Source organism: Colias philodice, chromosome 9 (assembly GCF_061535455.1).
Source record: "Colias philodice isolate Cphi_HAF_F1 chromosome 9, ilColPhil1 Martin Lab GWU primary, whole genome shotgun sequence".
NCBI lineage: Eukaryota > Metazoa > Arthropoda > Insecta > Lepidoptera > Pieridae > Colias > Colias philodice.
The window spans coordinates 6,655,840-6,679,688 of record NC_143094.1 but is presented as its reverse complement, the minus strand read 5'-3'; the positions used below and the strand labels follow the sequence as shown (position 1 = coordinate 6,679,688).

The window sequence follows — 23,849 nt, the reverse complement described above, 5'->3', positions numbered from 1 at the left end:
GTATTTAACAATTACTGACATTTAGTTAAATGGATTATACCTATACTTCTGCGCCCTTTTACGTGTCATCATCAGCTGTTCATATTTGTACCAACTGCAGGGACACTGGCCGCACTGGCCAAGTGCAGGTGGACAGATATCACACTCATCAAATTGTTTGGCTCAGACATGCCCGTTTCCTCACATTGTTTCCATCACCGGTTAGAGCAGTGGGATACCTAATATTTATACACCTAAACAATGGCTTGAATGAAGTCATAAGCCAATAATATACAAATAAATAAAGACAATTTAAGTTTAGTGAACAATGTTCGGATAACATGAATAGGTAATCTTTTTATGTCTTTTCGTCTTTCTTCCTCCTCCTTTTTCGTACGTTGTGGGTAATATTTTCTCTTTTCACTTCTACTACGTTGTTTACTGATATAGTACGATTAAAATAACTTATTGATATACTTGTAGGTAACGAGTTATATTCAATTAGGTCAAAAAACACGATTCTCATTGAAAAAGAAAGTATTCATCTTCTAAGGGTATGAATGTTGATTATGGCATAAAAACTATTTAAAGTTTAAACTATGAGACTGCTTCTTGGTTTCAAAATACAATGGACGATGATTGTTTGTTTAATGTCTTCAACAGTAATCATATTTTATCTTTGATCTTAGCGTTTTTAAGATATAATACCTATGCGTGACTAAAAAGGCGTAGGTACCTAAATATGACAGATGCCTTATTTTACGTATGGTTTTTCTTTTAGGTTCTTATATGTAAGTTAATTAATTACATTTTATACCGATTAGATAAAATTTATACATATCGAAGTTTATCGATATTTTATTAATAAATAAATACATAATAAAACAACAAAAATCTGAAATCCTTTTAAGAACTTTTAATTTACTAATTACTATATGAACAACATTCACACAACCTACAACCTCCAAGAAAGAAAGCATGCTTAGCCCAAATAATGTTGAACCAATTGGAAAACACCCCAAACGTATTGAGCCAAGCTAATTTTTAACATAGTCCAATGTATTTACCCATAAGATTAAACTTCTTTTGGTTCATACAGTTATTGGTTCAATACATAAAAAAGATGAAATTAATTGTAAAAGTTATGAAGTTAAAGAATCTTAAGAGCAAAGTGTAGTTAAGTACATTAATGTAAACATGCAATTCATATGTGTCAAATTAGACATATAGTCCATTGAATGGGTCCCTCCAAGGGGGGTCTAGAGTGCGTGAGATAGTAACGTAAGATGTTTCTTCGGAAACATGTCAAGAGTCCCTAGGTAATAAACATACTAAAACCCCGGGACACTAGGAGGAGCCCCGGAGTGGGGGGAGGGGGGGAATGGGTCCATTTTTTCATTTTTCGCTTAAATCTCAAAAACGGTACATGTTAGAGAAAAACTTTCAAGGAAAAGTTGAAAGGCCATAAAATTATCTACAAGTTGTACCTCAATCATTTTTTCCTATATCCTACCGTTTCTGAGTTATACGCAGTAAAAAATGATTTTGGCTCAAACAATTTCCCTATACTACACATTAATCGATCAAAAAATATTTCTTTCTTCCAAAAAACTCAAATGTGCAACTTGTAACCGGTACTGATAGATTGCTCTTAATTAGGTCTATAATTGGTAAAATAAACACATTCCTCCATGGAAGCCTTTAGGAGGAATCGATTGTCAAAATATTATATTAGGGTAGTTTGAGTTACTGAATTTGATCTTTTTATTTTTTTCTTCCAAAAAACTCAAAAGTGCAACTTGTGACCAGTACTGATAGATTGCTCTTAGGGATGGAAGTCACATTTTTAGCTTTTTTTATGTAACTTCCAAAATACGTTGTTTAGGAATGATATTTGTATACCAAAAGATAGTGTAATTATTCTGTTACAAAAGAAATAAACGTATTTTTGTGTAATATTATCAGTTGTAGAAATATTTTGTATTTTCACTCTTAAGAAAAATGTGACTTATAACCCCGGGTCAGGGATGGTTGTCACAATGCCTAGGGTAGGTAGTCACATACTAAATAACAGGCAATTTATAAATAGAAAGTCACACTTTGGTCTTATAATTTTACGGAATAGTTTTTAATTAAGAACTCTTAACCAAATGAAACCGTGTCTACGGTCTTTATTTCAGTCTGAATATTAATCAATCACAATTTTAGCAAACAATAATAATCGTGAGTCAATATAGAGTCATCAAGGACAGATGGACTTCCAGCAGGCTTGTTAGGGTGATTTTCCGGTGTTGATTGAAAATTTACGGCTAAAACAAACAACCTCAAAACGCAAATAAAGTCATCTCGTATACAGGGGGCTGGTTGATATGTGACAACCAGCCCCCGAAAATTTGTGACAACGAGCCCCATAACACGTTTTAGGAAAATAAAATTGAAAATAAATTCCGATCAATGAATATCTAAAAAACTATACTACGATATTATAAAACACATTTCATCATCATCAAATGCACTGAAAGATTATTACTGTAAAACAAGAACGTATAATTACGAGGTTCGACACAGCAGCACAAAAATTTACTTTTGCTGTGCGAAAACAATAAACACGTGTGAGGCCCTCACGGCAGATCGTAGCGGTCTGACGCGAAGTTGGGACAGCGTTTTCACTGTATCGCTCTTGCCACGCTGTTCAACAGACTTATTGGATAGTTCAGTTTTGTGTTAAGACCGCTGTGACAACCAACCCGTGAGACAACCAAACCCGGTCTCCCTATTGCACGCCTCATAAGCGAAGCGTTGAGGTGGGTACTACTGTCACTTCGCGCAAAACATCTGATTTTTCAAACTTAAAATGTCTTTATGTATCATACATTGCACTTGTAAGATAATACATACACACACATATTAAGAAAAAACACTATTTTTAACGTTCATGATATTTTTGATGTCATTTTTGTTATTTAAACTAGTTAAAAAACAGTTTAAAAAAGTTCTGTCTTGGACGTCCGTGTGTCTGTATGTGCGGATCCTTTTTCTTGTTAACACGATAGCGACCGAAATACTTTACTGATCGAGTCTTTTTTTTTCTCTTACGCTTGAGTATGCTCAGGAATAGAACCCTTTCATTTTTCAGGGTCTGATTCGATGTGGTTTAATTGTTATTAAATAAACAAAAATAATAATTAATAAATATTTATTAAAAAAAAAATTATGAGGCGTGCACTTTTGGATTTTCCAAATTATTAATTTTATTTAGGTCTATAATTGGTAAAATAAACACATTCCTCCATGGAAGCCTTTAGGAGGAATCTATTGTCAAAATATTATATTAGGGCAGTTTGAGTTACTGAACTTGATCTTTTTATTTTATTTTTTCCAAAAAACTCAAAAGCGCAACTTGTGACCGGTACAGATAGATTGCTCATAATTAGGTCTATCACTGATAAAAATACCAGATTCCACCACGGAGGCGTTTACGGGGAATTGAATTTTATCAGGGTAGTTACGATAATTGAACTTTTTATTTTTTTTCTTCCAAAAAACTCAAAAGTGCAACTTGTGACCGGTACAGATAGATTGCTCATAATTAGGTCTATCATTGATAAAAATACCAGATTCCTCCATGGGGGCGTTTACAGGGAATTGAATTTTATTAGGGTAGTTAGTTAAAAAGTTCAAGTATCGTAACTACCCTAATAAAATTCAATACCACCTAAACGCCTCCATGGTGGAATCTGATTTTTTTATCAATGATAGACCTAATTATGAGCAATCTATCGGTACCGGTCACAAGTTGCACTTTTGAGTTTTTTGGAAGAAAAAAAATAGAAAGTTCAAGTATCGTAACTACCCTAATAAAATTCAATTCCCCGTAAACGCCTCCGTGGTGGAATCTAGTATTTTATCAATGATAGACCTAATTATGAGCAATCTATCTGTACCAGTCACAAGTTGCACTTTTGAGTTTTTTGGAAGAAAAAAATATAAAGATCAAGTTCAGTAACTCAAACTACCCTAATATAATATTTTGACAATAGATTCCTCCTAAAGGCTTCCATGGAGGAATGTGTTTATTTTACCAATTATAGACCTAAATAAGAGCAATCTATCAGTACTGGTCACAAGTTGCACTTTTGAGTTTTTTGGAAGAAAAAAATAAAAAGATCAAGTTCAGTAACTCAAACTACCCTAATATAATATTTTGACAATCGATTCCTCCTAAAGGCTTCCATGGAGGAATGTGTTTATTTTACCAATTATAAACCTAATTAAGAGCAATCTATCAGTACTGGTCACAAGTTGCACTTTTGAGTTTTTTGGAAGAAAAAAAATAAAAAGTTCAAGTATCGTAACTACCCTAATAAAATTCAATTCCCCGTAAACGCCTCCGTGGTGGAATCTGGTATTTTTATCAATGATAGACCTAATTATGAGCAATCTATCTGTACCGGTCAAAAGTTTCACTTTTGAGTTTTTTGGAAGAAAAAAATAAAAAGATCAAATTCAGTAACTCAAACTACCCTAATATAATATTTTGACAATCGATTCCTCCTAAAGGCTTCCATGGAGGAATGTGTTTATTTTACCAATTATAGACCTAATTAAGAGCAATCTATCAGTACCGGTTACAAGTTGCACATTTGAGTTTTTTGGAAGAAAGAAATATTTTTTGATCGATTAATGTGTAGTATAGGGAAATTGTTTGAGCCAAAATCATTTTTTACTGCGTATAACTCAGAAACGGTAGGATATAGGAAAAAAAAATTGAGGTACAACTTGTAGATAATTTTATGGCCTTTCAACTTTTCCTTGAAAGTTTTTCTCTAACATGTACCGTTTTTGAGATTTAAGCGAAAAATGAAAAAATGGACCCATTCCCCCTCTCCCCCCACTCCGGGGCTCCTCCTAGTGTCCCGGGGTTTTAGTATGTTTATTACCTAGGGACTCTTGACATGTTTCCGAAGAAACATCTTACGTTACTATTTCACGCACTCTAGAACTTTTTATTCAATGGACTAATAGTGAAATTCGAATTTCTAATCATAACTTTTTGGTACCGGTGCGGTGGTAGTACTGGTAACTAATGTGCTTAAAATATTTAAGCAAATGATTGACGCAGCTTTCCGCTTCAAAGCAAGTAACTTTTTAGATATGAAAACAAATTTACTGATTTGAAATTTACTAATCACAGCTTAAATGATCTATTGGCATTATTTGAGGTCAATCAGATGTATAGATTTTACAAATAAATTGTAAAAAATATACATTGGCATAAAAAGTAACATGAATGATTAAACATAAGTAATATCTATCAAGTAAAATGTTATCTATGTAGGTATATCCAGGTGAAATAATTATATTGGCGTTAAACTTGGTCAATATGTGATATCGAGGTCGTTAACCCATTCAATCAGATAAACTTACTGCATTGTTAATTCAAAAATAGCACTTGTAATTTTCCTTTACTTATTGATTCAGCGAGCTATGAAAAATCGATGAACCCCAGGGCCCAGGCTAATAATATTACGTATCATTATTTTGTTTACGCTTGAAATGAAACATGAGCTACTAAACTTAATACTCTTAAACATTTCCGTTTTCCCCAAAGAAAGCTTCAATTATGGTGAAAATTCATAAGGTGTATAATTTTAAGCACAATAACAACGATTGTTAGCGCAGCACGTATTGCGCGACATCGTGACGGTGTCGTATCATGGGCTTGTGGACGGGTAAGCAGTAAGCACCAGACAAGCGAACCGTACATGTTGAGCTACATTTCACGCTTCGAATTACATTACACTGATGTGTTCGTATTGCATATTATCCACTGCTTAGATAATACCAAATATCAATACAATATATAAAATATTATTTTGTCTAGCCTTTTGTAGTTTAGGCACTCAGTTTTTTTAAACTTTGATCCGTTAAATCTTATCACAAATCCTAATTGCCAGAGCCGAACTGTGCTTCAACAAAAAAAAACCGTCTAATAGTTTTGTAACTTGTTAGTGTTGGCTATGTAAAGGTATTTTGTACCGCAAAATTCTAGGAGGTAAATACCAGTTCTTCTACAGGAAACTTAATAACACGAATATAAACATAATAGTTAAATGGAGAGCTGGATGTATAACTCGAACGGACGGGTTGACCTAGTGGTAGCGCATTGAAAGCGACAACGTCGTAATACTGGCAGGGAAGGTGGTCTCGGTGGTGCGGGTAAGTTGCGCCTGAGCGTACAGTGCGCGCGCACTTCGCCATGCAAACACTCTCGACACATGGCGCGTCGCCTGGCGCTGCTCGCGCTTCTGGCGTACTTCGCGACCGCGTTCAACACGCCTCTGCGATCTATCGATGTTTCGGAATCTGAATCTGACCCGTTTGCCTTTTGGGACGAGTACGAGGACTCTCCCGAAGCGACCCAGGCCCCGCGGCCGATTCCTAAAGTGATCATAAGGAGCAAAGTTCCTCACACTAATATAACTATGAAAGACAAAAGTGACCAAAAAAGTAAAATCATTAAAACAACCATAAACATTGAAAGCCATACTAACTTTATTGTGACAAAACGGCCGCCGTGGTTAAGTACTTTAAAAAACTCAATCACACGCTATCCCGTGAAGAAAGTGGTGGTTAATGATGAAGATACTTGGGTGAATATTGAAGTGTCTACGAAAAAGACAACAAAAAAGCCAAATGTAACACGTAAGCCCAATCAGAGACCAACAACCCGTCGGTCTACAACTACTACGCGCAACCCTCCAAAAACAACTCGACGTGTGCGAACCGCCTCTACACAAAGGTCTACGACTAAGTATAAAACTAAATTAAAAAGCACAAAATCCCCGCCAAAGAAAGTGCAGTGTCCTTCAAAGGAAACAGGATGGATACCATCTTTTCTTCAAAATAACAACTACAAGAAGCCATCAAAAAAACAAGTGAAATCAGGTTGGTTTGGAGGTACGTTTTTAATGTAGATAGAGAAGAGTTTTTGCAACTTTCTTTACTTGACGGTTGACCAAACGTGGGCACTTGGCCTTAGAATTTGCTGTTATATTTTCGGACCAATGATTCAAATTCAATCTCTTTGTTCAAATTGTATCAAGAAGACCGACATGAGAAGGGTGACAAGATAGTGGGTCCATTAATTAATATAGGATAAGTATGTGTATATGACATACAAATAATAATTAATAATTAGAAAATCATTTTCTTTTAGTACAAGGAAAAATATAAATTCCATTTTTAGTTGAAATTTAGATATGCAGATTTTTAAGAAATAATGACAAAATATTCATAATTATTTCTTAAAAGCTGTTGTAAATCTATTTAAAAAAAGTTATTGTTTCTACATTTCATTAGATGAGACAATATTGAGCATGTCCATAGCATATGGCCGAATTTTCTTATAAACGATTCTAAAATCGAATAAACTGAAATAGTAGGTTGTTTCCGTAGACAATTGAAAACTGGGTAAATAAAGATAGGGTTTCCACCACAGGCGCCATGTAAAAAAATAAGAAACAATTCACTTCACTTCTTTTAAAACAATTATTTCTTTCAATTCTGATGCAATTCTGCGAGGTTTTTAATTCGTAATGGTAAACCAATTTTAAGTATTATTTTCTTTATATGTAACCAGCTTTCCGCGCGCGACTTCGCCCGCTTTGACTAAAACCTAAGAAATTAATAACCAAAACCTTCGTCGAGAATCATAAAAAATATATATAAAAAAATAAAAAAACCGCATCAAAATCCGTTACGTAGTTAATTTTAAAAATTTAAGCATACAAAGGGGCATAGGGACAGAGAAAGCGACTTGGTTTTATACTATGTAGTGATATGAATTAGATCTTTGTGTAATTGAGTAGTTTTTTGACTTATGTTTAACCTATATACCTACATTACTACAGTTTTAATACATTATACATTTTTATGTTAAAATTATTATGTTAAATTTTTTTTTTTTTTTAATATCTGATTTTTCTTGCAATCTGCCTGAAAATTAGGCATTTAGCTAGAGGTTATGAAGGTAAATTAAGTGGCTTGAATGGTATTAGTCCAATGACCAATCCATTATATTACTCTAAGACCTCATATTATGAGGTCCTGTGGGGCCTTTCTTTTAATTCTTTTAAAATGTCGGATTTCCGTATCCATCAGATTACAGGCAAGTGCGTTTGGATGGTTTTTTAAACGTTTTGCGTAGCTTTTCAGCCTTGTGGAGATCTCCTGTTTCACTAGGGGTACATTCAGGTCACGATGTAGTTGGTTATTTGTGACATACCACGGGGCATCTGTTATCATCCGCAGCATTTTTGATTGGAACCGTTGCAGGATTTCCAAATTGGAGTTTGATGCCGTGCCCCATAGCTCAATTCCATACGTCCACATAGGCTTCAGTATGCATTTGTAAAGGAGTAGCTTGTTATCCAGCGACAGACCGGACTTGCGCGACAGTAGCCAGTACATCTTCCTAAGTTGTAGCCCAAGAGATTTCCTTTTATTAAAAATGTGTGTTTTCCAAGTAAGTTTTCTATCCATGTGTACACCCAAGTATCGCACTACTTCGCATTGGGGTATTTGTATATTGTTTAATTTAACAGGAGGGCAAGAGTTGTGTCTGAGTGTAAAGGTCATATGAGCCGATTTGACCTCGTTAGCCTTGATGCGCCAATCTCGTAGCCACTGTGACATCTCATTTAGATTCCGTTGCAGAATATTGGACGCAATTACAGGGTTTTCGTGAGTAGCCAACAGTGCAGTATCGTCTGCGAAAGTTCCCACAAGTACATTCGTAGTTACGGGTAGGTCATATGTGTATATAAGGTATAACATGGGACCCATTACGCTTCCCTGTGGAACACCCGCTTTGATGTCGTGTATATCGGATCTTTCATCTCCCACCTTTACGTAGAAGTGACGTTGAGTTAGGTATGATTTTAACAATAGATAAAATCTGGATGGAAGTATTTTACGTATTTTATACATCAGACCTTCATGCCATACTCGGTCGAATGCTTGTGAGATGTCGAGGAAGGCTGCCGAGCAGTATAATTTCTTCTCAAATGCGGTATTAATCTTTTCAACGAGCCGGTGAACTTGTTCAATTGTTCCGTGCGCCACACGAAATCCGAACTGATGTGAGGGTATTACTTGTAATTTATTTATTTCAGGTAGGAGTCTTTTCATAAGAAGAGTTTCAAAAACTTTAGATGATATGGGCAGCAGGCTAATGGGGCGATACGATGTTACTTTATCCGGGTCCTTTCCAGGTTTGAGAATAAGTATTATTTCGGCTGTTTTCCATTGTTCAGGAATGAACTCACGACGCAGCATAGCATTGAATATTTGAGTTAAAAATGAAATACCGACATCTGGTAATTCTCTGAGCGTTTTTGCCGTTATGAGATCATAGCCTGGAGCTTTGTTTAAATCTAGTTTATGTACGACCTGTTGCACTTCTCTTTTTGTAAAGCATTTGATAGGTGGGGAAAGCTGATGTACAAGAGACAGAGTATCCCTAACTTCGTCCATTTTTGTTGAACCTAAGTCTGTGTTTGGAGTGAATGTTACGGATAGGTGTTCTGCGAATAATTTTGCCTTGTCAGAGTTACTTCTCGCCCAATTTCCATCTTGTTTGCGTAGGGGAGGTTGGAAAGTAATCGGTCTTTTAATATTTTTCGTGACTTTCCAAAGCGAATAATCCGTTGCAGGAGTAGCGTCCAGGTCACGCATAAAATTTTCCAGATGTTCATTTCTTATTTTCTCAAGTGAATGTTTTAATTTTTTAACCAGCTTGTTGTACAACCTTTTGTGTTCAGGATATTTAGATTCTTGCCATTTTTTTCTAGCTTGTCTCTTTTTTTGTACGAGATCTGTAATTATTAGTGGATAGGTAGGTACACAATCTGATTGTTTTGATGTATCGGGAGAAGATTTCCAGGCTGCTAATTGAACACACTTATTAAATATTTCCACAGCATTAGTTATGTCATCATCGGATTTAAGTGGGATATTAGTGGTCATTGTTTCCTTTATTTGTTGTGCAAATTCATTCCAATTAGTTTTTCTACTATGAAGTTTGCAGGGCGTGTCAACTTGTAAGGGCTCGTTATAATATAGTTCAGCTAAAATTGCAGTGTGGTCAGAAGATAAGTCAAAACTAGACATACAGCGTAGTGATGACATCGTTAGGCCTTTGGTGACAAAGAAATCCACTAGATCAGGCTTCTTTTTAACGTCACTCGGCCAGTAAGTCGGTTCTCCGGTAGACGAGACTTTGAGGTTAAGACGATTGACTGTCTTTGCAAGTTCGCGGCCCTTAGGAGTTATGATTCTTGATCCCCAGTCGGTATGCTTCGCATTGTAATCACCTCCCGCTACAAATTTCTGGCCCAGGGAGTTGAAAAACGAGGTGTAATTTTCGCTTTTGAGGTTGTGCCGCGGGGGCATGTAGAGGGCTGATATCAATAGCGGACCATTTGAGGACTGTATTATAATATTTGTAGCTTGGATTTCGTTGCTAGAGAAGAAATTTGTAGTATGGTGTTTAATATTTTCTTTGATTAGTATTGCTGAACCTGCATGAGCTGTACCATCAGGATGATTTGTATAATATAATTTGTATTTTGGCACTGTAAAGAAGCTCTTAGCGGTAAAGTGCGTCTCAGATATCAGCATAATATCTATATTATGAGTGTTCATAAACATTTTTACTTCGAGAGCATGGTTTGATAGCCCATTGGCGTTCCACAAGGCAATTTTTAATGGTCTGAATGTAAATGCAGTTTGGACATGAGGTTCATGAGCAGAGTCGTCATGGTGGTCATTTGCTGCATCATTTCTCTGAACATGTTCATAATTTGCTTAAAGTCACCTGAGTTGACAGTTGGTTCATATATGTGTTCTGAATTAGTTGGGTCTTTGTCGTTTTCTTTATTATGTTTTGTTGGTTTTGATGTTCGGTTATTATTAGTTACTTCAGCGTAAGTTTTGGTTCGGTTGGTAGATTCTGTTTCCGGTAATTTATGATGATCTCGTTGTAAGTTGGTAATACTATTAGTGAAATAAGTTTTATTTCTAAGTGGTGGATATTTTTGCTTTTGGAGTTCTTTATAGATTGAACAACCTTTATAATTAGCTGGATGGTTACCATTACATAAAACACATTTAACTTCATCGGACCTTTCCTTGCGCGAACACTCAGCGGAAGTGTGGTATCCAGCGCATTTGATGCATCTAGGTTTTCTGCGACAGTACTTTTTAGTATGCCCATAGTCCTGACAGTTTGAGCATTGGGGTATACTTCGCTTTGGCCTAGGAGGTTCAAATTTGATGCGACAGTTTAGAAGTCCTTTTATATTGTATATTTCCTTATTATTTGTCTTTGGTTGTAGTTCAATAACAAACATATCTAAGGCCTTTTTAGTCCCCATTTGTTTTATGTTCCATATGTTAGTAGCTGTGTGATCTAATGCAGCAAGCGCTTCTCGAATATCTTCAGTGTCAGTTGATGGGTGCATATGTTTCAATATTACCTTAAAATTTCGTTCTTGTTTCGGCTTGTAAGTATAATATTCAGTATTTTTAGTGTCCAATTCTTTTGTTACTATTTTAAATGCTTCGCTGGAGTGGGGTTGAATTTTTACAACGTTATTTCGGATGACTTTCAATTCAAATAATCCTGGAACTTTTTCATTAAGTAAGTTTGTTAACGGTCGTATATTGTTCACTTTATCCACGAAGAGCGGTGGCGGTCGCGGTTGTTTCTCTGGTTGTTTTTCTTGGGATAAATCAGATGGTAAACTATCAAGTTCAGCAAAAGAGTTTGATGTAGGCACAGGTTCACTTAGCCAGTACGTATTTAGTTTAGTCTGCTTTAGGGCTCTATCATTTATAGGGCTATCGCGTTGCCGTTTCTTACTTTGGACACCGGTCCAAGTAGTGTGTTCTTTGTTTTGACGCATTTGATTCTGATGGTCGCAAGTTGCTGTAATATTAGCACGGTTTACTTCTGAGAGAGAATGTGATCTTGGTCTATTGAAAATACCAGTTTGGAGAATTTGTTGGGTTATCTTTATTTGTTTTTCAGGGGGTGATTGGTTCATTTTGAGTCCCACGAGTGAGGTCGATAATACAGGTCACATATGGGGTAACGCCTATTCCCATATGAAGGCACAATACTTCAAAGTGAGCCAGATCCATTGAAGTTGGCGCTAGAGACTGATCTACCCATCAGCCATGCATCCTATCAGCACGTAACCCACCTTAGGATTTGGGGAATTTTTAATGAGGTTTTCTTCCTCTCGATCCAGGCAGTAAAGCCAAGACCTCCGATCTCGCGAAACATGACCACGAGGTAGCGGGTAGTGCGGGTCATTTCCTATCCACACTGACAGGGCTTTTTAGGCCTTGTTGGTCAGGTTATTTTCTGCCGCCCGACATTCGGCGTTGTTACTCATTTTGCACCACCCAGGGGACACGTGTGGGGTGGGCCTAGGAATAGGTGGTAAATCCCACGGACGCGAGTAACTTTGTCCCCCTAAAAATTATGTTAAATTGACATTTGATTATTTTCATTTTATGAAAATTACTTTAATTTTAATGTATAAATTTGAGCAATACCTACGCATTAACTTTATGCCTATAATAAAATTTAAGATTATTGCTCATTACAAACTTCCGCAGACCGCACATAAATATCAACAACTATAACCTAAATAGATATCTAAATATTAGTACCCAGAATCGCATAAAACGTATTTAAATAGGTAATGGGTAATATGTAGGTACCTAGTAGATATGTAATTTTATATATACCTTACACTTGTTCCAATCTCAGATATTTTGGTTGTGACATCTAACTATAAGAAAAACTGATAAATCAGAAAATAAAATAATTATTTTGTGAACGGTAATCTACGGGACCCTGAAAAGGAAAGTGGCTGATGTTTTAAAATACCTTTATACATAGGTACTTTTATGGATTTATAGTAAACTAGGATTCCGCCCGCGGCTTCGCCCGCGCAGTCAAAGAAAAACCCGCATAGTTCCCGTTCCCGTGGGATTTCCGGGATTGTGTCATTTTCCCGGGATAAAAAGTAGCCTATGTCCTTTCTCGGGTATTAAAATATCTCCATACCAAATTTCATGAAAATTGGTTCAGTGGTTTAGGCGTGATTGAGTAACAGACAGACAGACAGAGTTACTTTCGCATTTATAATATTAGTATGGATAATACGATCTAAACGTTGATAAGAAAGATGTTATCAAAGCAGCTAACAATCTTCTTGCACCGTTAAATGTTAATGAAAGTGCTATAATTAACGTTTTTCTTTTTATTCATAAGATGTAAAAAAGTGCAGTATGTAAATACATATAGAACACCTATGAAAATTTTCTAATTTTTATGGGGTAAAGCAAACATAACCACACTTAAAGCAAATATTTTTTTTTATATTTATAAAAAATATTGTATTGTAATACCATACCAAAATTTATTAACTACGTGTGTTTATTTAACAGACGTATCTTGTAGTTGAAAAGATTTTTCACTGTCTCTCGTTCTGAAATTGCCGATAGAAAATTTAATATTGTTACAAAACCGAAATAAAGCTATATAATATTATTAATTACTATAAGTATAAATCGAACGATGAGCTTATTAAGCTCTACAGAATAAATGTAAGAACACATTTGCACAAGAAAATACCTACAGTACATTGAGTTACAGGTACTACGTCTACACTCTACAGTACCAGAAGTGTTAAATCTCCCCAAATCATAAACGAAAATCATCTGAATTAATGATGATATGAAAAAATAATATTTTTACATAATGACAACATCAATGAACAGTTAGTACTCAATAAATGTGTTACTAGTTTATAACCTAACTAGTGTTCCGCCCCTGGTTCGCTCGTGGTAGGTACATAATTACGTTTTCTTCTAAGTAATGGTAAAAGAAATTTTGAAAACGGTCCAGTAGTTTTTGAGCCTATTCAATACAAACATACAAAAATACAAAGGTCCTCTATAATATTAGTATAGATTACTTATTTTTGGAAACAATCGATACGGTTTGTAAATATCATTGATTTATATTTTATAACCGAGTTATAGCGGTCATCATTATGATTAATGACTAATCAATTAATTTCCTAAGTATAGTGATGTCCTACTTACTTCTTACCTTATTGATACACCATGATTTCATTTTTTTCCATAACATTCTTAAATTGTTTAAGTGAAAACGATATAATTAAAAAATTAAGTCATCATTCGTAGCTAAGTTATACGTGGATATTTTCCTGTTAAGTTTCTTGTTCATTAACTGCTATCGAGAAATCTAGAACCGACAAAACCCTGCTTTTTGTACTTCTTTAAGTGTCCGGTAATTTTCATCCAATAGGTTACCTACATATTATATATTTTTAAATTTAAATAAATGTACGTAATTTTTATATATGTTTATAATGTAGTATTTATGTAATTATTCTTATAGTTTTTATAATGAGTGAGTAAACGAGCTATGCCGACCACACATAAATTATATTTTTTGTGTAGGTACGTACCTAGATGTGTTACGTTATACCTACTACATAATCTTATTTTAAATTCTATATAATTATTAATGTGTAAGATAGATAACTCTAGCTTCGATTTAACATTGGATTAAATATTAGTGACTATAGTTACTCTAATGATTAAGATTTTTTGATGCTAGCTGACGGTTATTCGTTTAAAATAATGAAATCCTTAATAATATCTTGATATATTATAACATACATTTTAGGAATTTTCACAAAAATTTATAAATGGATTTCGGATTCAAAGTCGTCGTGGTTCAACGGAGGTTGGTTTCGTGAATCTGAACTGATATCTCCCACGACTACGACCACTCCGATACCACCGTCGACATCCACAAGCAATTGGTTCCAAATGTTCCTTGATTCAGAAGAAAACGACGAAACGACAACAACAAGCAGTGTTACTGGTATGTATGGGTGATCTTATTAAATACGATACGCGTAATAAACATTATGTGCAATATAGCTCATTACGCCATGCTTTCTTAAACTTGAATTGGAATTTTATTATATTACTTATTAGAAATTAAACATCATTATACGCGAGAAAAAAGCATACAAGATTTCCGCGATATAATAATAATTAGAGAGTATATATACTCAGCTGATATAATAAATTCTATTAAAAATTGTAAGTTTCATATTTATGCCGATGACACTCAGGTATACATTTCATTCTTCCCCACTGATTTACACAATGCCGTTAAATACTTGAACGATGACCTCGCAAGTATTGCAGAATGGGCTGAGACCAATGCATTAGTGCTGAATCCTGACAAGACGAAGTATATGTTATTCGGTTCAAAAAAGCATATTAAATCTCTACCATCTTTTGACGTCAAGCTCATGGGTAAGGCAATCCAAAAAGTTGACGAGGCACGAAATCTGGGCTTGTATGTCGATAGCTCATTAAGGTACGAAAAGCACGTAACCGATGTGGTTCGTAATTGTTTTTTCCGGTTGAGAACCTTATATAGAGTGCGTCCATACTTGTCTGAGGATCTTCGAGTACGTCTGGTGGAGTCTCTAGTTCTTTCAAAACTTAATTACGCTGATACTGTTTATGGTCCACGTCTCCTGGCCAGAACAGATCGGCTGATACAAAGAGTACAGAATGCGTGTGCACGGTACTGCTACACTATACCACCACGTAGACATGTCACACCTTTCCTAAATAAGCAGGGTGTTCTTAAGCTTCAAGCAAGACGCCAACTACATCTGGCCTGTCTCATGTTCGGAATTGCCAAGACCCGTATGCCTATATATCTGTACGAAAAGCTCAGCTGGACAACGAGCAGTCGAGATGTTGCATGCAGAAGCTGTGCTCAGCCACTTATCATTCCTCAACATAGTACTTCCACTTTTAGAGGCAGCTTCCGCTATGCAGCATCGAAAATATGGAATGACTTGCCGCCACCGATTAGGTTATTGTTAAACATTAATACATTCAAAAAACATCTTAAGAACTACTTAATCGATGAACAGCGAAGGTTAGATTAATGTCCAATGCTTATTTTTTCGTTTTCGTTTTTTTTTTTATCTATTGGTATGGGTCAATCCACAGAACAGTAAAGTAGATAGAAGTGTGATGTGGGCGTGGCCCACGTGTCAATGATAAGTTTAGATCACCTTACTTGCTCTCAGTTGTGCGCAGAAAAATATTCGAGTCGGTTGTCAGCTGTCAAACCTTTTTTCCATATTTATTCATTAATTATGACGTGTTGTTCGGTATAAAGAGTGCAAAAATGATAGCAGACGAAATAATATCAGCAATGAAGGCATTTCATACCGTCGGTAAGTCTTATTTTAATTTATTTTAATTATATTTTATGTTATAACTTCGCTTGTCGTAATTTGTCAAAATTGTATACAAATATCTAGTCAAAATCAACCTTAATCCATAAGAAATTAGTACTATTATAGATTGAACAGCAAACAAGACTTTCTGGAATATTATTGCAATAAACAAACGAATGTCGCTTTAGTGATGCTTGTGGTGCATATCGACAGTATCGATACTTTAGAAAAGACAAACATTATAAATATTAAATTTTATTTTATTTTTCCTTAGCTTTCATTTGTCTAATTTATTTATAGATTTCCCAAAGAGGCTAATTTAAAAGAGAAATGGATAAATGCAACGTGACGAGTTAACTGGATGCCGAACAGTACTAAGCGGTCTAACAAAGGCCACCGATACATCAAACCTACAGCAGTTCCAAGATTTAAAATAATGCATATTTTCTGTTTGTATTTTGTAAATATAGATTTATACTATTCTATTCCGTTTTTTATTTAATAATAATAATATAAAAAGACGTACTTAGTAGTAATAAACATACTCCAAAATGTGACGCATTATACTATACTCATATAAAAGAAAGAAAAAAAAATACACAAAAAATATTTATTTGTGAATTATCGATAACAAGGCTGACATCCCTCAGAGCATAGCATCAGATAAATATCAAGTTAATGTCATTAATGTTGAGTGACACAAATTTCAACCTTATCTCTATGTGTTGCGTTTCAAATTTATATCTATCGAAAACTAACGCCCTCTGTTGTGGAGTAGCTGAATGTTTTCGAATTTGGAATTTCTGTGCAATGAGAAACAAAACAGCTAATATACCTAGGGATGTTATACTAAAATAAACCGTAACATGGTGCGTTAGGGTACATATTGAAATGCTGAATTTATAACCTAAGTCAGTTTTTACTCAAATTAAGCTGTCCAATCAAAGGCATAGTTTACTTGTAGTGTACTGTATAACTATCGGTTTAAATGTGTGGGTTTGGCGACACTGGTTTTCATACTAATTAGACATTACAGCACTTCTATATGTTTTTACTGTTCTGTGGGTCAATCCTATCTTAAGTCTATTTATTTTATAGAACTTTTTATTTGGATATTTGTGTGGGTACGTTTTTTCACGATATGATATATATGTATGTAATATTATGTTTATCACATTATTTTTAATTAATTATTATTATTGCGTCGCTTCACATCCGTGAGTCGAAACTAGGTTCTAGTTGAAAACCAGCGCTAGGCTCATGCCTGGCACAAGCTGAACTAGGTCCTTTTTGGCGGTACTGCGGGCACAATTTGTTTTAATATTTTTTATTTTTTTTTCGTGTTGAATTTTTTGTGTTATTTGTATGTATTCTTTTCTTTATTGTCTACTTTTTGATGTGTCACGCTGTGTTGTCAAATAAATGTTTTTCTTTCTTTCTTTCTTTCTATATCATACTGAGTAGGTAGCAGGGCTAAATAATGCTTATGATTCAATTTGAATTGATGTGACTGTCATATTTTATTTAGGTTTATTGATTTAAATGTATTTTTCAGTGAACAAAAATAAGAAGTCATTAAAGAAAAACTATAAGGGCTATCAACTTCTTCGTGCTTATTCCGACCAGCAATGGAAACTTCGTGCCCTGATAGAACTACAAGAAGAGGGTGAAGGGTCTGGTATAATGTGGTGGACTTTGCCATCGCTTAACGGTTCCACAGATCTGTTGGTTCCACCAGACTTACTAGTGGATGTAAAATACCATCTTAAATCATCTAATATAGAATACGATATAATTATCTGGGATTTACAGGTACGTTATAAATTAACTAAATATATATTTTTGACGATCTTTTAATTGTAGAGATTAATTACCGCCATATTTTTCCAGAAAGCTATTTCCTATGAAAATCCCAAGCTTTCGAAAAAACAACGGCTTGAATTAGTTCAATTGAGAGGACATCCAATGACCTGGCGGCGATACCATCGATATGTTGACATCATGAGATATTACGAATACCTACAGCATTTGCATTCCGATGTTGTAGAACTTGTACCTTTAGGTCGCTCCTCTGAAGGATTGCCGTTGGTTGCAGTTAAGGTTAAAAAAACATTTACTCCTAGTTGTTCTAATTAATGATTAGTTTTACTTTGAGTTAATAAATCAGTATTACATAGATTTCAGCGCCTACGAATGATACAAGGACAAAGACTGCAAATCATAAAGGAACACGCAAGAAATGGAAATTACGGACATATTTAAAACCGGCTATTTGGATTGATGGCGGTGTACACGCGCGGGAGTGGATAGCTCCTGCTGTAGCATCTTGGATGATCTACAATTTGGTGGAAGGAGAAAAAGGGCTAGGTAGATTACTGATTTAGAATACTTGTCTTTCAAGTGTAGATAAATATTAAAATGCGAATAAAATTTATGGTTTTCTGTATAATTTTACCATCTAGGGCCAGATTACGATATGCTTCACCAGGCAGACTTTTACATCATGCCCGTACTAAACCCCGACGGCTACGAACACTCGCACACCCACGATCGACTCTGGAGGAAAACAAGATCACGCTTCTCCGACTCCGATGATTACTACGTTGGCTGGTGAGAACCTAGTTTTCTATAAAAACTTGTTCAACCTGCACGAATCACAACGAGCAATTTTAAAGGCATAATAGGACACGGTCTATGTAGGAATTTTAATAGAACACTATTTTATACAAATTGAACATTTTCCCCGCAATAAATAATGTAATTTTGACTATTTTACGAGAACTTTCCGTTTACACGAATGAAATCATTTTATGGTAATGATTTAATCCTGTAGTCTGTAGAAAGATAAAAGCCTAGGTCGGACGAATATGAAAGTTAAATTACCTATTCTGCAATATAAATTGACAGTTGGTATTCAAAACTATAAAATAAATATCTTAATGAGCACTTAGAATTCTCTGCAGTAGTATCTACATACTGAGTAGATAATAAATTAACCTTTCGAGAAACCTGGTTGTTTTCGCTTTTATTATGTTAAAGCACGTGCACATTAGCGTACCTACCTACTACATAATAATATATTTCTCTTAATCTATATGTTATTACAAAAACCTAAAGTAAGGTTTAAAATAATTAAATGTGACTTTTCACTAGGAGTTTCTTATCATCGTTAGGATATTACCAGAACAAGAATTACTCAGGGAAAACCGGATAAGTTGTTATTTTTACCGGATAAGCCTTATCGGCATGTTTAGACACTGTTAGTGTTTTTGCTGTGAAAGGTCGTGTAAAGATAATCTTAGGTACACACATATGTCGAAATATTTAACTAAGTAAAGGTTGACCTTGTTTTTAAAGTGCCATTTCCTTTTGAACTAAATTAGCTAATTTATTTATTTTTATTTTAGTAACTAGAAATCACTTATTAATACCAACAATGATAAGAATAACAATTGGGTAAAATTGTATGTATATCCATCTATTAATACACAGTACCCGACGACGTAAACATTTAATTTAACTCCATAATTCTTGAGAAATCTTAATGTCCATGAACATGAATATAAAAACGATTTCTTTCGGGGCCTTTTAGCACTCTCCCAGAAGCTTACGCAAAGGTAACGAAAACGTTTTCTTGTATGGAAACTTATCTTTAAAAATATATAATCTGTTCCAGGTTCCCATGGAACTGGGGTCGTACCGAATGCATAGGTGTAGACGCTGACCGCAACTGGGATTATCATTGGGGTGAGAAAGACTCCTCGCAGGATCCTTGCTCCGAAAACTACGCGGGACCGCATCCATTTAGTGAACCAGAGACGAGAGCTGTCTCCGAATTCTTAGCTGAACACAGGGGACAAATAAAGGTATCCTACTATTACTGCTAACATCAAATAAAAATACTATCAAAAATTTTGTAGAATCATATACAATACTTTTTAAAGTGAAAAATTACGGTAGAGTGGAATTTTTATAATGCCACCGCACGCTAATGCATAATTAAACGAAGTTTGGGGGACAATCACATAGAAAGTAATCACAAAAACATTTCGAAAATATTCCACGCTGCTAAGCTGTATAAGACATTAGTTATTACTTACTTTGAGTTTTTGTGGTGTGCCACTTTTTCCACCGATTTCTGAACGATAAGTTATATTTAAATTCAATTACTTAGTACGTATATAATATATTGAGCAGGTATTATGGTATTATTAGCGATGTTCTTGATTTCTCGGTTAAAATAACTTTAAAGAAATTAAAATCCAACAGAACAATAATTATAAATTAGAAATCTTAAGGTAGAGAACTTATAGCGCAAACGTCTGAGACCTGAGTCGTGGCAATTTATCATTCTCCAGAACTGAGGTAAACCGCATATCAAGAAGGCATAGAAATTGTGAGAGAATATGGTGTATTTGCCCGTAATATGAACACTTTCATACATTTCATCAAATTGAACACTGCAATCTGCACATAACAATATTATTCTCACTTATATCTAAGTATAAGATATAAAAAAAAATAACTGCGTTAAAGGTTTGATGTCGGTGCACGGGCTTAATACTAAGTGCTTAGTGTTTGGCACCGACTTCAAACCTATTTGATAAATAGCACATCTAAATATCTAATATTATGTAGTAATTAATAATATGAAATCTTTTTTATTTTTTACTTTTCTGTTTTTGAAGTCGGTTGTTTTTAACGCAGTTATTTTTATTAAATACTTTTTACTTTTTAGTGTAGGTATTTTTCAACACGAATCAAATGAGCCCAATCTCGATAAAATTGAGTCAATATATTACTGAGTTCCTATGACCACCTTCCGATTCCATCATCAAATCAGCTCTATGTCATGATAATGTTTCATCGCTATCCAATTTACATACGTATACAAAATTTCAGCTCAATCGGTTACCGGGAAGTGAATCAAAGTTACTTGCTACATTTCAATTAAGTCATCGAGTACAGACAAAAATGCTCATAAAATAAAAACTACTGGGCCTATCCGAATAAAATTTTTATGGGACCAATTCGACACCATTCCGCATCGAACAAAAAAAAGAATCACGTAAATCGGTTAAGAAACCTAGGAGTAATCGGTGTACATACATAAAAAAAAATTATACCGGCCGAATTGAAAACCTCCTCGTTTTTTTTGAAGTCGGTTAAAAAGTGAACAAATCTTTAAAAAATCTAAACATCTTATATTAAAACAAATTTAATGATAAATTTAATGATATAATGATATAGACGCCTAATGTTATTTCGTGTCGAATAAGATATAGGTTCATTACACATTCATGATACAACAGGTAGGTAGTGTGGTACGTAATTTTATTATTATACTAATAGTCGACGTATACCTCAGTTGGATTAAAAAAATAGGATGTTGATAGTTAATATTCGTAGTCTGTGTGTCTAAGATGAAACAGGGCGCCTACTTTCGAAGAAATCGATTGAGGAAAAGGGTGTTTGTGGGAATTGTATATTGTGCCTTGTGCAAATGGCAGGTCACTACGCATAGCCAATTTCCGGAACAAAACTTAGTACTTAATGGTACTTATAATAAGCACTATTACTATAGCTTTAAGGGGAAATTAAACATGGTGACATTACTACCTATATACACGGCCGTGTTAGTCTAATTTAATGACGTCGCGTAGGTTCTTTAATTATCCGGACATTTTTAAAAGACATAGTTAATTAGTTATTGGTAGATATCGCGTTAGAATATTTTCTTATAAACAGCTAGTTTTTAATTATTTATCTGAAGAATTATGCTAATTACAGGTGTACATATCCCTTCACGCATATTCACAAGCATGGCTGCTACCAAACTCTCACGCTCACACACCGTATTCTGACGATGGAGTCCTGGTGGAAATGGGAAAATTGGCGACTGCAGCCCTTGCAGACATGTATGGTACTAAATATCAGGTAAAATATGAAGATAGAAACTATATGATTTTATCGCCGAATATTCAAAACCACTCTAAATGTTGTGGAATACACACAATGCGTAAAATTAGAGAATTTTTAATGATTATTTATCGATGTTGTTATGTCTAGGTGGGCACAGCTGCTGACATTCGACAACCGGCTTCAGGGATGTCACACGATTGGGCAAAAGCAAGAGCAGGAGTTAAATTTTCATATCATGTAGATCTGCGGGATTCTTTTGGTCCGTATGGATTTTTATTACCCGGGTCACAAATAGTTTCTACAGCCAGGGAAACTTGGCAGGCAATTAAAGCAATTGTTGATAATTTGACACCGTGACTGCTCTGCACATGCCTTTACAAATTAATATTTTATAAAAAACTATGGTTTTATATTTCGTATACAAACTTAATATTTCTATTGTCCATTACAATTTTTTACCATGGCCATAGTGCTCGAAAATTGTTACAAAAGGTATTTAACTCTATTTCACTAGATAAATGGTTTACACTTATTTATATTAGCTGTAGAAAAAGGCTGTTACAGTAGATATAACATATTATATTAGGGTTTAGTTAGATAATATTTATTGTTAATATATGACTGTAGCTATAATAAACAGAAATATAAACAAAAATATTTATTTTTTATTTTATTCGATACTACTGCGATATTTGCAAATTTATTATTCATTGTTAAATTATATTGAAGTATTCTTGTCCGTTCATCTACTTACGTCCAAAATACCTTATAATCTGCAACTACTAGTAGGTAACTAATTACTATGTATTATGTACTTACTTTCTAATGCATTTCTTATATTCTTTAAAGGCAGAATTTTATAAACATGTTGAACGTTAAACTTTATATAAACTATTTTTACTAGGTATACCGTATAGAGCACTCCAAAATTAAAAACTTTACCTATTGATTATATCCACGTATTGTTGTGATGAAAGCATTACCTTTATAAGAGACCAACTCCGGAAAAACTTATCCTTATCCAAACGGAGAAAAATCCAACAAACATCATTAAAATCTGCTCAGCAGCTACAAATCCGTTCATAATGTCGAAGTCGATTGACACTCATGTACATATATCGCTTGCGACGAATATACATAATTGTACATAGATTAAAACTAAGGGTAAAAAAATGTGGATTAAAAATATTTTTATAAAATATAGGTAATCGTCGTCTATTAAACCAGATCAGATTTTCTAGGGTTGATCGTATAATACTGTTTACATAATCTATCTAATTATCTATATTTAAATTTAATATTTTTTTACCCAGCATGTGTTAAGGTTTAACAAATTCCTTAGTCAGAATTCTGGTAACTACGCTGAACACGCGGACTAAAAAGGCAATGACGGTAAAGGTCAAAGAGGTTACTTTTTGTGCAAGATCCAAAGCAATGTATTTACTATTTACCCATCCGCTTTGGCATTTGTACTTTTTATGTTATTTTGATATAAAAAAAAGTTAAGCCTAATTAGTTACCTAACTACTCCTTATATTAACAGCTACCTGTCAGTGAAAG

General features: G+C 34.5%; 1 protein-coding gene and 2 long non-coding RNA genes across 4 annotated transcripts in view; 2 read left to right on the top strand and 1 right to left on the bottom strand.

Annotated features, from left to right (window-relative positions):
• The first annotated feature begins 6,122 nt into the window (after nt 1–6,122).
• On the top strand, nt 6,123–22,932 carry LOC149485867 (carboxypeptidase A2-like). 2 transcript variants are annotated; one of them, XM_089699191.1, is made up of 9 exons: nt 6,123–6,939; nt 14,777–14,977; nt 17,923–18,179; nt 18,258–18,467; nt 18,545–18,734; nt 18,830–18,977; nt 20,044–20,233; nt 22,158–22,304; nt 22,437–22,932. In XM_089699191.1, exons 1-9 carry the CDS (start codon nt 6,258–6,260, stop codon nt 22,644–22,646), a joined length of 2,235 nt encoding a protein of 744 aa, XP_089555317.1. In that variant the 5' UTR covers nt 6,123–6,257; the 3' UTR covers nt 22,647–22,932. The 2 variants fall into 2 exon arrangements, with proteins under 2 accessions (XP_089555317.1, XP_089555318.1); XM_089699192.1 differs by having other exon boundaries at nt 6,124–6,927.
• LOC149485868 (uncharacterized) lies at nt 16,217–16,852 on the top strand. Its single transcript, XR_016316074.1, has 2 exons — nt 16,217–16,364; nt 16,668–16,852. It is a non-coding gene; the product is annotated as an uncharacterized LOC149485868 (long non-coding RNA).
• Nucleotides 16,551–23,849, bottom strand: part of LOC149485858 (uncharacterized) — a 94,301-nt gene continuing 87,002 nt past the window's right edge. The window contains exon 2 of the long non-coding RNA XR_016316075.1: nt 16,551–17,450. This is a non-coding gene — a long non-coding RNA (uncharacterized LOC149485858). The remainder of the gene's footprint in view (nt 17,451–23,849) is intronic.